The sequence below is a fragment of the Anomaloglossus baeobatrachus genome, chromosome 12, assembly GCF_048569485.1.
Source record: "Anomaloglossus baeobatrachus isolate aAnoBae1 chromosome 12, aAnoBae1.hap1, whole genome shotgun sequence".
Classification (NCBI taxonomy): Eukaryota; Metazoa; Chordata; class Amphibia; order Anura; family Aromobatidae; genus Anomaloglossus; species Anomaloglossus baeobatrachus.
In genome coordinates, this window is record NC_134364.1 from 69107425 (window position 1) to 69120206 (window position 12782).

The 12782-nt window shown below is 46.7% G+C and overlaps 1 protein-coding gene and 1 long non-coding RNA gene across 2 annotated transcripts in view; one reads left to right on the plus strand and one right to left on the minus strand.

Annotated features, from left to right (window-relative positions):
- The window catches only part of SETD3 (SET domain containing 3, actin N3(tau)-histidine methyltransferase), a 34406-nt gene extending 27031 nt beyond the window's left edge, over positions 1-7375 (plus strand). The window contains exons 10-14 of the mRNA XM_075329640.1: positions 11-85; positions 1389-1555; positions 3139-3224; positions 3525-3685; positions 5360-7375. Coding sequence (XP_075185755.1) covers positions 11-85; positions 1389-1555; positions 3139-3224; positions 3525-3685; positions 5360-5767 — 897 coding nt within the window. The 3' untranslated portion in view covers positions 5768-7375. The remainder of the gene's footprint in view (positions 1-10; positions 86-1388; positions 1556-3138; positions 3225-3524; positions 3686-5359) is intronic.
- The window catches only part of LOC142257500 (uncharacterized), a 183093-nt gene that overhangs the window by 21632 nt on the left and 148679 nt on the right, over positions 1-12782 (minus strand). The gene's annotated exons all lie outside the window — the stretch shown is intronic.

Consider the following 12782-nt stretch of genomic DNA (forward strand, 5'->3'; position numbering starts at 1 on the left):
TCTTGCTTAGATAACTACCGGTTATAATTTGGAGGATGACCGGTGCGAGTGCGTGGCGTTGCAGGAATTTAAGGAAGGCGAGCAGGTAAGCGCTGACTCTCAGCAGCCGCATGGCGGGTTTGTAGCTGAAGGCTACATCCGCTCAGAGCGTCTATCATTAGAGCGACCACCATTACTTATTGGTAACCCACTCTGCATTATACCCCCCTCTGTATAAGGTTCTTAAAGGGGCAGTCTCAAGTTCGTCTGGTCCTGTGCACTCCCATAGGAGTACTGAGGAGGAGCTGCACCATTCTCGCACGGCTTCTCAAAACTCCTGTTCTCAATGGCAGCAGCTCCCCCGGTGATTGGGAAAAACATGAGAATGCCCTTTTTTAAAAAGGGGTCGTCCATTACTTTCATAACGAGTTTGGTGGGGGTCCAACATCCGGGACCCCAATTGATGACCTCCAAATTAAAAAAAAAAAAAACATACAGAAAGGACACCACAGCTCCATCCATGTAGTGGCTACAGCTCATATCCTTCTAAAGGGGTTGTCCACTGCTTTTACATGGTCTATCTTTAGGATGGGTCATTGTCTGATCTGCTAAGGTCTGACACCCAGTACCCCCACCAATCAGCTTTGCTTGGTCACACTGGCGGCAGCCGGAAATGCTCAGTTCCAGCGCTGCTCCGTCTTCTAACGGCTGTGGCCAGGTACTGCACATCCATATGAGATGGGATGGCGGCTATGCCTTACCTGGCCGCGGCCGCTAACAGAAGATGGAGCAGCGCCAAAATTAAGCATTTCCTGCTGCCGCCGCTGGGCCTAAGAACAGCTGATCGGCGAGGGTGCTGGGTGTTGGACTACGGCTGATCAGACATTGATGACCTATCCTAAGGATAGGCCATCAATGGAAAAGTAGTGGACAACCCCTTTAAATTAAAATGCGGCGGAGCTGCATTACCTAAGAATGGCCACTGTGCGGAGAAGGGTGGGGGAAGGGAAGTGACAGCCACTCAGGGCACTCATTCATTTCAGATCCATACAACCTTCCTCTTGTCTTCAGTCACGACCTAATATCTCCTTTTGGTGGATTTCCCCTTTAAGTCTGTATTTTCTCGGTAATCTGAGCCTTGATGGGAGGCTGTGAGCGTGCGGGCTGAGTGCTGGGCAGTGGGGGCACCCGTCTGTGTGTCCCCGAGACGCCATCTATGGAGCGAATGGTCACATACCGCGCACGATATCTTTTATGGGGTGGGAGGCAGATAACTTGTTGTTTGCTATCGCAGTCAGATAAACAGAGCTGAGCCTCCATTAAACCCGCAGAGGTCTCGCTTTACCCTTTTTTGTACTGTATCTTTTTTTAATCCTGACTCGTCTCCCATTCTGTCTGTCCAAATCCAGATTTACATTTTTTACGGCACTCGGTCCAACGCAGAGTTTGTCATCCACAACGGATTCTTCTTTGAGAATAATGCTCACGACCGGGTGAAGATCAAGCTGGGGGTCAGCAAGAGCGACCGGCTGTATGCCATGAAGGCCGAAGTCCTGGCACGGGCTGGCATACCTACGTAAGTACATCAGCACCTGCAGGGCAGAGTGGTGTGGGTTTGCCATCTGCCGCATCACATTCATCCTACACATACAGATGTAACAGAGCTGTGTGTCACTTGGTACCAATCATCGCTTGCTACTCCTTTTGCGTGGTGGTCTTCTAACAATACCCTGATTGTAGGACCACCCACAATCTGCTTTACCACGACCCCCCCCCCCCCCTCCCTCCCCATCCATGATAGCGCTTGATCTACCTCTCTCTCGCTGGACGGGAAGCAAAGAGCGCAAAATAAAAAGGCAACTCCCAGTTCCTTCAATGTAGTTACCGGTCGTCAGAATGTAGGAGCCGCGAGTGAAACATGGGTCACCATAGTGTCCTGTGCAGACCTCTAGTAAGAATGGCAGAGAGTACAGGAGTGCAGGGGGGCACTGAAATGCTAAATGTGGTCTGGGAGGGTCTACATTTAATTCTTCTTCAGTACCTGCCTACCTGTGTTGAAATCCGGTGTGTGTGTGTGTGTCTCTGTGTCTCTCCTTTCCGCCGTGTGTGTCTTTGGGTCCGCTGTGTGTGCGCATGTCTTTGGGCCCCCCTCCACCTCATGTGTGCCTGTGTCTTTGTGCCCGCCCCCCTCTGCCTTGTGTGTGTGTGTGTGTGTGTGTGTGTCTTTGGGCCCCCTCTGCCTCGTGTGTGTGTGTGTGTCTTTGGGCCCCCCTCTGCCTCGTGTGTGTGTGTGTTGTGTCTTTGGGCCCCCCTCTGCCTCGTGTGTGTTGTGTCTTTGGGCCCCCCTCTGCCTCGTGTGTGTGTGTGTGTGTGTGTGTGTGTGTGTGTGTGTGTGTGTGTCTTTGGGGCCCCCCTCTGCCTCGTGTGTGTGTGTGTGTGTCTTTGGGGCCCCCCTCTGCCTCGTGTGTGTGTGCGTGTGTGTGTGCGTGTGTGTGTGTGTGTGTTGTGTCTTTGGGCCCCCCTCTGCCTCGTGTGTGTGTGTGTCTTTGGGGCCCCCCTCTGCCTCGTGTGTGTGTGTGTGTGTGTGTGTCTTTTGGCCCCCCGCTGCCTCGTGTGTGTGTGTCTTTGGGACTCCCTCTGCCTCAAGTGGTGTTGACCATCCTGAAAGTTTTCCTGCCGATTTGTAGTTGTGGAAGAGCCTGTCACCTAAGATCTAGGGTTTCTTCGGCTGTCTCTTCTGATAGATGAAGGGTGGTTTAATGTCAACATGTATGAGCCAGACTCCTTCCTCAGGAACGCCACGTGGTTGTCCTGAAGGAGTCTGACTACGAAACGTGTTGACATTAAACCACCCTTCGTTGATTTGGCTTCTACTTTACATTTAATTTTGGAGCCTGAAAACACTTGCTATAGTAGTTGTCATACACAAACGCACCAGGTGAGCTCATTCCTGACATAACCCCCCTCCCCCCCCCTCCACCATACTTTTATATCCTGATGAGACCTTATTGCACTTAACATTTTTTTCTTAATGCCGAGGTGTTGGGGTATGTACGGAGTGCAGGCAGTGTCTGTGCGCACAGGGGGTCTTGGATTCTTATTAAAGGCAAATCACTCTGGACGGTGTTGGTGCTAATGCTCCGTTCTCTCCATGCACAGGTCTAGCGTGTTCGCTTTGCACATCACCGAGCCTCCGATATCTGCTCAGCTTCTGGCTTTCCTGCGAGTCTTCTGTATGAGTGAAGGTAAGATATAGATATACACGGACCTACAGTACTAGAAGTGGTGGTCTTACTGATGCTGCAGATATTGGGGGTCTACCTCTTGGGACACAAACACCAGCTGGTCTGTATTGCCAATGGCGATCTATTTAGTGATGCTGCAGGACACATGAACAGATGACAAGTTTTCCAGTGTGATCAATCTTACATTTTGGCTATGCTGGGATTAGTGGTACTACGGCGTCGCACACGTCATCCCTCGTGAGCTGGGCCGCCGTGCACTGGGCAGGAGATCTCATCACTGACCTTTTTACGTCTTTACAGAGGAGTTAAAAGAACATTTAATCGGAGACCACGCGATCGATAAGATCTTCACCTTGGGGAATAACGAGTTTCCAGTCAGCTGGGACAATGAGATTAAGCTGTGGACCTTCCTGGAGGCGCGGGCGTCCCTCCTGCTGAAGACCTACAGATCTACAGTGGAGGTAGAGTCCGATCACAGGGGGTCATGTCTGCCACTGACCACATAGAAGGGGCTTCCCGCTCTGGAAGACTTCTCATTAGTTCCACCGGATCTTTTCATACGTCGTCCTTGTATTTTTACGTTCACCCTCCTCATGTGCCCGGCACTGTAAACTATTACATGAGTTAGATCCACAACAGTGTCTGAATTCGCCCTTATAAGTAAATCTGCGGAATAAACAGATGTTCCCAGACTAATCTTTCCATAACTCCATTCATGGTCTATGGGACGGCTCGACTTTTTTTCCGGCAGTCCCATAGACAATGAATGGAGCAGATGTGGAGCATGCACACTTTCGCGCCATTCAAGGTAGAGTTTTGCAGAGCGCGCTCTCTTGATCTCTTATAAAGGGTTTAGTGGATCATGGACAGGTGCCGGGGAGATCAGCTAATGGTTAATCGATCCTGCTCAGGGCAGACTTTGATCTTACCAGTACAGTGACCATTCTCCTTGACATGGGCATGTCTATACACTGTATGTTACTGTCTGGTCACCACCTACAGTATCAATGGTTAAAGGGAACCTGTTACCAGATCTTGGCCGTCTAAACTAAAACTAGCAGCCCTTGTGCTGCATTCCCTGCCGGTGCACGTTACCCTCTCTTCCCCCCCCCCCTTCCTGTAGACTTAAAAAAATACCTTTATAAAATCTCCCGCCCTGTTTGTAAATTGTCCAGTCCGATGGGCGTCCTAATCTGTGCCTCCTGTCCCTTCTATCGGCCTCGTCCTGTGCCAATTGACATGGATGACGCCTCGTATGCCATCCACTTAGGCGGGCAAAATCTCCACATTTCCAGCTTGTGCAGCCGCAACTCGCTCTGTCCCGTTGAGGGCAGAGCCAAAAACACAGGTGTGCGCCTGTGAGAACCGACAAGTTCTCTGCGCAAGATTTTGCCCAGCGATGTGGATGAAGCGGGCGACATCATCTGGATCACCATGCAAAATCTCAGTTTGCACAGGCGCATCTATGTTTTTGGCTCTGCCCGCAACAGGACAGAGCGAAGGGCACGAACCAGGAATATGTAGATTTTGCCCACCTATATGGATGGCATCCGAGGCGTCATCCATGTCAATCGGCACAGGAGGAGGGTGAACAGAGGGACAGGAGGCACAGATTAGGACGCCCGTTGGACCGGACAATTTACACAACGGGCGGGAGACTATATATAAAGGTATTTGTGGGGTATATGGGGAAGGGGGGGGTAACATGCTCCTTTTTATAGAATGCAGCACAGGCACTGCTTAAGATGCTAGTTTTAGTTTTAGAAGGCCAAAATCTGGTGACTGGTTCCCTTTTAAGAAGAACTGGAATTAATAGTGAATTATTCATGCATTACCATGAGGAATAACTGAGGAACAGTACATTCCAAAGCTGCCCTTTCACAGTTGGGGGGGGTCTCACAGTTGCCCTTTCACTGTTGGGGGTCTCACAGTTGCCCTTTCACTGTTGGGGGTCTCACAGTTGCCCTTTCACTGTTGGGGGTCTCACAGTTGCCCTTTCACTGTTGGGGGTCTCACAGTTGCCCTTTCACTGTTGGGGGTCTCACAGTTGCCCTTTCACTGTTGGGGGTCTCACAGTTGGGTTATCGCTTGTACTCCTTCTGAGACCTTTCATTGATGTCTGTATTTTTCCCCAGGATGATAAGCATCTTCTGGACGGCGGCGGCCTGTCGTTACATGCCGCCATGGCTGTCAAGCTTCGTCTGGTTGAGAAAGAAATCTTGGAGAAAGCCGTAAAAAGCGCCTCGGATAACTGCAAGCTGTACGCCAAGCGCCTGGAGGATGGAGAGCCCCTGCCCAAATACGAGGAAAGCAACATCGCCTTCCTGGAGAACACCGCCACCAACACCAAATATCCCCTGGTCCTGAGAAATTTCGAGGACGAACCGGCAGAAGCCAGCGAGCTGAAACGACCGGAGACCCTGACCATCACAGAGATCACTGAAAATGACTACCTGGACACACAGGACTCTCTATACAACGGCGCCAAATCGGAGAGTAACCGCGGCCGGGCAGAGGACGACACCTCCAGCGATGCCAAATAACAGTCCTGCACACGGCTGCCACGAGGCAAAAGTGCAATTTGTGAACTGGTTTTGGACTTTTAAGGACGAAGAGCAGAGTTTATTTTATTTTTTTTGTTTATTTTGTTTTTTGTTTTTTTTAGACTGTTCCTCGTTTCGGCAAGAGGAGATGTTGCTGCTTAAGAATTGTATTTTTTTTTTTTTTTTATGTTGACTTTAAATGCATAGAGCGGGAATAGGCAAAGTTTACCACGGTGGCCGTGCAGTAAGGGGGCAGCAGACGTGACTACTGGTGCCGAGAGCAGGCTGAGGCCTAATCCCCGCTCCTAGAAGAATCATAGCACTATAAATAATATATAGTTTAGATTTTTTTTTCTTTTTTGAAAATCCTAAATTTGACAGTGTTGGCACTTATCACCCTCTTGAAGAAATATACCTTTTAAAATTCCACACCCCCCCAACCCCCATAATTATGGGTCCTTACATCGCCCCTTTCAGGTTGTTGTACCAATATGGCTGCCCTATGGGGTTGTTATCCAGCTCTCCAAAGCCATATAGCCTAGCCAGGCATCATACGGACACATAACTAGGCGGATTTGCCATTAATGGGTAAGATATTGACCTGTCCTTAGGGTGGTCATCTGTATGGGATCGGTGGGCATCTGACACCTGGCACCCCCTGCCGATCAGGGGATGTAGAGTTGCAATGCTACAGCGCCGTTCACTGCTTAGTGGCCGAGCACGAGTACTGCAGCTCAGCTCTTATTGAAGTAAATGAGAGCAGAGCTGATGTACCTAGAAATGGTCGGGAGTCTCGGTAACAGCTGACCGGTGGGGGCGCCGGGTGACAACACCAGATTTCTTAGAAACTGATGATCATTTTAGCCAAAGACTGATCTATGTTTATTGGTAATTTTTCTAATTTTTAGGTAAAAACTGTCTTTTCAGTAAAATCTGTGAATTTAGGTATTTAGGGGTTAAAAATAGAAAATCCAAAACATGGCTTCTTCCTTTTGGAAACAAAGCCATACTAATTCCTGGTATTGCATCTCAGCCTTATTCATTTAAATAAGACTGCAATACCGGAAACTTCCTATGTACAAGTGGGGGCGCTGTTTTAGAATAAAGCAGCAATGTTGTCCCTTTATCTCCTGTAAGCGTTTTAAGCCAAGTCCGTAATCCGCACCCAGACTTTAGTTTGTACAATTTTATACTCCCGCTTTGATAAACCCCGGGTTTACCTCCTCAGTTTAAGACTAAATAGAGGGCGTTCGTCGCAGTTAATATATACGTGTAAATAGAAATCTATATTTTAAGACCGTCAATCACATGACTAGCACAGCACGCGCGGTCACTGCTAGTTCGGAGGTTTACGGGTCCACACAAAAGCTTTAACCAGTTCAGTGTTGGAGGAGCTGATGGTAAACGCCTCTGAAATCCCCGGCAGTAAGCTGCTTCCACCTGGGGGCTTTTTGGCTCCTCTGGTTTTCACCATAGCTAGACCTTTTTGACAGCTGTCTAACTTTCTTCTTCTTTTTTTTTTTTTTTTTTTTGTTTCTTTGAAATCATCAATAAAACAAACGTGAATGATTTTTGCTATTGTGGATTGTGTATGTCACCATTAAAGGGACTGTCATGTAATTACAGCGTGTGCTTTATGGCAAATGTAGTGAATGGGAGTCAGTGGTCAGAAAGTGTCCAAACCGCTTCATGGGGGGATAGAGTACAGTTCAACCCCCCAGAGACGACAGAGCGGCAGATCAGCTGCATACAAAGCCTGAGATGTCTGGGGGGGGTGCAACTATACAAACTCCGGCAGCACAATAGAGCAGCCATTGCATTCTCTACACTCCTGATTATCAGTGGGTCAGGAGCAGCATAGCCCTCTCTGATGAGAGGGCTATGCTGTTCCCCCCTCCCAATGGAAAGGGCTATGCTGCAGGTGCTGGGGAGCCTGCACCTCCTGATGATGGCTATGCTGCTCCCCCCCTCCCAATGGAAAGGGCTATGCTGCATGTGCTGGGGAGCCTGCACCTCCTGATGATGGCTATGCTGCTCTTGCCTCCCAATGGAGAAGGCTATGCTGTGTGTGCTGGGGAGCCTGCCCCTCCTGATGATGGCTATGCTGCTTTTGCCCATCACAGGGCTATGCAGCTCCTGCCCCCCTGATGATTAGAGGGTAACACTGGTCTTGTCCCACCCCCACCTGAATGATTAGAATGCTATGCTGCTGGTATCCCCCCACTTACCCCCTGATGATCAGAGGGGCTATGATGCTCCTGCCACCCCTCCTATGATCAGAAGGCTATGCTGTGCCTCCCCCTCCCCCCGATGATGAGGGATATGTAGCTCCTACCCCCCCCTCCCCAATGATGAAAGGACTATGCTGCTCTAAACCCCCCCTCCCCCCGATGATGAGTACGGTGCAGCTCCTACCCCCCTAATGATGAAAGGGCTATGCTCCTTTTCCCCCAATCATGAGGGGGTTATGCTGCTCCTGCCCCTACCCCCCAAATGATTAGAGGGCTAGGCTGTTGCTGTGTCCCCCCTGCTGTTCAAAGGGCTATGCCACTGCTGCCCTCCCAATGATCATAGGGCTATGCTGGCCTTGCACCCACTGATGATCAGAGGGCTTTGCTGGTCCTGCACCCCCTCTAATGAAAGGGCTATACTGTTGCTGCCGCCAACCCTCTAATGATCACAGACACTCTGCTGGTCTTGTTCTCCCCTGGTGATCAGTGGGCTATGCTATTTCCTTCAGCCCCGATTGTCCGGTAGCTATCCTTACACTGTACCCTGCTGGTTAGATGCCTTCTAACGATGAGATGACCTTGCTGTTACTGGGGATCCTACTAATAACCTAATCACGGTAATTCACCCTAATGTGATGCCTCTGCCCTCTAATAATGAGATGACTATCCTTCTCCTGACTTATCCTCCAAATCATGACCTGACTCTGCCATCTAATACGTATAAAATGAGACCACTATCCCCAGTCTAATCATGAGATGACTCCGCTGACCCTGCTCCAGTCTATACAGCAAAGTTGTAAAGAAAAGTCAACTGAAGCTTGATATTTATGCTCCACTCTTTTGTGCTAGAATAGTGCCTTTTTTATTTTATGTGGATAATCGCATACGTTTTGAGGCTCTGTTTGGCCCCTATCTATGGCACAGGTTTGCCCCCTCAGTGTCTGCAATATTGTCACCCAATTTAACCTAAAGCCAGCACCATGGTTTCTAGGTCGATAAACTCTGCATGATTTCTAGTAATGTCCCTTTTTAATCTCCGCTGCTGAATTTTATAAGGCCGATCTTTTCCTTTCTTTCCTGGCACAGGATGACGTGCTTTGTACGTTGCTGTCATACTTTGTAGAGGTCTGCTTACTTGGTCATTAGTTTTATACCTGCGGTGATGATGACAGTTCAGATGGTTAATAAAGGTCACATTGTCCCCATTCCATCCCTTGCACAGAGAATAATGCGGCATAAGCCTCTGCTGCTACATGACTTCAGCCTGGCTACATTGTCACAAGAGGAGTCATGTATACTGCTAGAGGCTGACAATATAGGTGCAGATAGTACTGTATTCCTGTCTCTTTTTTTTTTTTTTAACTGACTCCTATCTCACAGAAATGATCTAGTTACAGATAGTACTGCCCCTATGTGCTCCACTGTGATACTATATGCTCACATAACACTGTGTTAGGATTCAGTTACTGAGGAGGATCAGAAAAAGGACAAAAACCTCGGAAACCCCAAAAAATAACCAGAATGGCTGGAACCTTAATGGACTGCAGACCTAATACTGACACACAGCTAGAAGTAGCCGTGGGACGAGCCTACGATTACCTAGTCGCTTCGACACAGCCGGAGAACTAAATATTCTTACAGCGAGAAATATTAGAAAAGCTAACCTGCCTCGGAGCAGTCCCCAAAGACATAGCCCCCCATATATAAAGACTACAGTGATATAGGAAAACATAATACGTAGCTAGAGAACAGTTTCCGTAAAGATGAGGCTCAAACTATCTGCATAGGAAAGGATAGGAAAGAGCACTGACTGCAGCCGTAAAAACCCTAGTAAATACCAGCAGGCCTGATATGGAAAAATACTGAGCCTACACAGGCTCCCCCCCCCCCCTACTATATCAGTACTCTGGTGTTACTGGGATACAAGAAAAACACATATATAGAGAAGGGACTGAATTTTGTACCAAGCATGACAAAACACAATACATAGAACATGGAGCAAGGTACACAGATACTCCCAGCAGGGAATGATCCAACTCCACCAAGAACTCCACACAGGCAAAAATAACAAGAACGTGGAAACAATAAGCAGAGGTACAAAGACCAACTTATCTGAGAGAAGTTCTAGTAGACCCAGAGAAAAGAGCTGATTTTCAGAATGTCCTTTAGCACACAGGAGATACATTGAGCACCGGCAAGGACAGGAGAAAACTACTCCGTTATATAGACCCAATCCGAATGGCCTGATTGCCAATCCTCCTCAGCTGGCTGGTTCCCATTCAGCAAGTCAACTACACTACGAGCACTGACCACAAGAGGGAGCCCCAAACTGGAATCTAATTCAAATATATTCACAACAACACTGCTTATAAATCTTGAAGGCCCACATAGTAGTACCTTCCTAGTTCTACCTGTAAATATAGGCACAGATAGTACTAGTGCTTCCATATGTCTCCCTGTAAATAATATTGCCCCTCTCTCATCCCCAGTAGTAAGAGATGGGTACAGAACAGGCTGCCTCTGTCTGCAACAGAAAATCTTGAAAACACATATAGTACTACCTTTCTGTGTTTCCCTGTAATTTTATCCAGGCACAGATAGTACTGCCTTCTTGTATCTCACAGTAAGTAATGCAAGTACAAAGAATGTTCATGCCGCTATTATAGCAAATGATCGACACACACAGTACTACCCACCGATCTTTCACTGTACTGTAAGTGATGTAGGCACAGATAGTGTTGATGCCCTATCTCTCAGAGTAAATAATATAGGCACAGATAGTACTACCTTCCTGTATCTCACAGTAAGTGATGTAAGCACAAACAATGTTAGTGCCTCTATTATAGAAAATGATTGACACACATTACTGCCCATTGATGTAGATACAGTGCTGCTGCCCCATTTCAATATAGGCACAGATAGTACTGCCTTACTGTATCTCACAGTAAGTAATGCTAGTACAAACAATGTTAGTGCCTCTATTATTATAGAAAATGTTCAACAGACCGCTCACAGCTGATCTTTCACTGTAAGTGATTTAGGCACAGATAGCGCTACTGCCCCATCTCTTAGTAAATAATATTGGTACAGATAGTATTGCCTCCTTATCTCTCCCTATAAATACTACAAATAGTATTATTACCTCTCAGACCCCAGGCAAATTAATAATGTCTCCGTGTTTTTTGTTTTTTTTTCCTCTGTGAATTAAGGCACAGAATACATGGCCTGCTTGTTTCTCGCTGAAAATAATACAGGTACAACTAGTATAGTGCTGACACCTCAATAAATCATTTAAGCAAAAATAGTACTATTTTGCAGTCTCACCCTATAAAAGATGTAAGCAGAAATAGTGCTGTCTCTATTTAAATTATGCAGGCATAGATAGTACTGCATCCTAGTCTCTCATTGGAAAGGATATAGGTACAAATAGAGATGGAAAAAAAGTATGGACTTGTGGTATCTTATAAATGATGCAGGCACAGCTAGTGCTACTCCATCTCTTTCTTAAAATGTAGGTTCAAATAGTTATTGCACCCTATTTGGTAATATAGGCACAGACAGTACTGCACCCTAGTCTCATTGGAAAGGATATAGGTACAAATAGAGTTGAAAAAAAAAAGTATGGTCTTGCGGTATCATATTAGAAATGATGTAGGCACAGCTAGTGCTACTCAATCTCTTTCTTAAAATGTAGGTTCAAATAGGTATTGCACCCTATTTAGTAATATAGGCACAGATATTACTGCATCCTAGTCTCTCATTGGAAAGAAGTAGGCACAACTAGTGCTACTCAATCTCTTTCTTAAATAAATATGGGCCAATAACGATTTGAACCTAAAACATTTTAAGAAAGCGATTGAGTAGCACTAGTTGTGCCTACATTCTTTCCAATAAGAGACTAGGATGCAGTAATATCTGTGCCTATATTACTAAATAGGGTGCAATAACTATTTGAACCTAAAACATTTTAAGTAATGTAGGCACAGATAGCACTGCATCCTAGTCTCTCAATGGAGAGGATATAGAAACAAATAAGTTGGGGAAAAAAGTGCCATCTTGCTGTATCATATTATAAATGATGTAGGCACAGCTAGCGCTACTCAATCTTTCTTAAAGTTTAGGTTCACATAGTTATTGCACCCTACTTATTTAAGTAATGTCGGCACAGATAGTACTACCTCCCAGTCTCTACGTAACGTTCTTTGTGTGAGAAGTCAGGCTGCAGTCGCTTTCATTCTCTCCACACAGCAATGATCTGAAGATGGTGAATTTTCTTTAAGGCAGCTGCCATCACAGATGAAATAATAACCTAAAAAAACCCCTCTAACTTGTGCATCGGATATGGCACCCTGTTTTATGAGAATCGTTCGCTGCCCTATAAATAATTCACCTCTAACCCATCTCCATAACAAAGTCACATTGAGCCCTTGCTTTTTCCCAGGTTAACACCGGCCCTGGATGGCAGACCCTCTTATTAACAACTCGTCTCATGGCCCCTTTTTTTTGAAGCCTCGCCCGGAATATTTCAATATTAAGATGATCTTTGTCTACACGGGCGATTACAATGAAAGCGATGGAAATATCAAACACGGGTATAGAGCTGTATGAAGGCCGCGCGCTTTCTCTTGCTACCTTTGTTTTTAATCTGGCTCTTTGAATTCTGGGCTCCCGGCTGTGATAAAGTAAGGGCTTTGATAATAGTAGATTGTTCATTACAAAACATATCTCTCTGTCTAAAGTCACAAATTGACTCCGGCGTTGAAGCTTTATTGAAAATTCGCAGT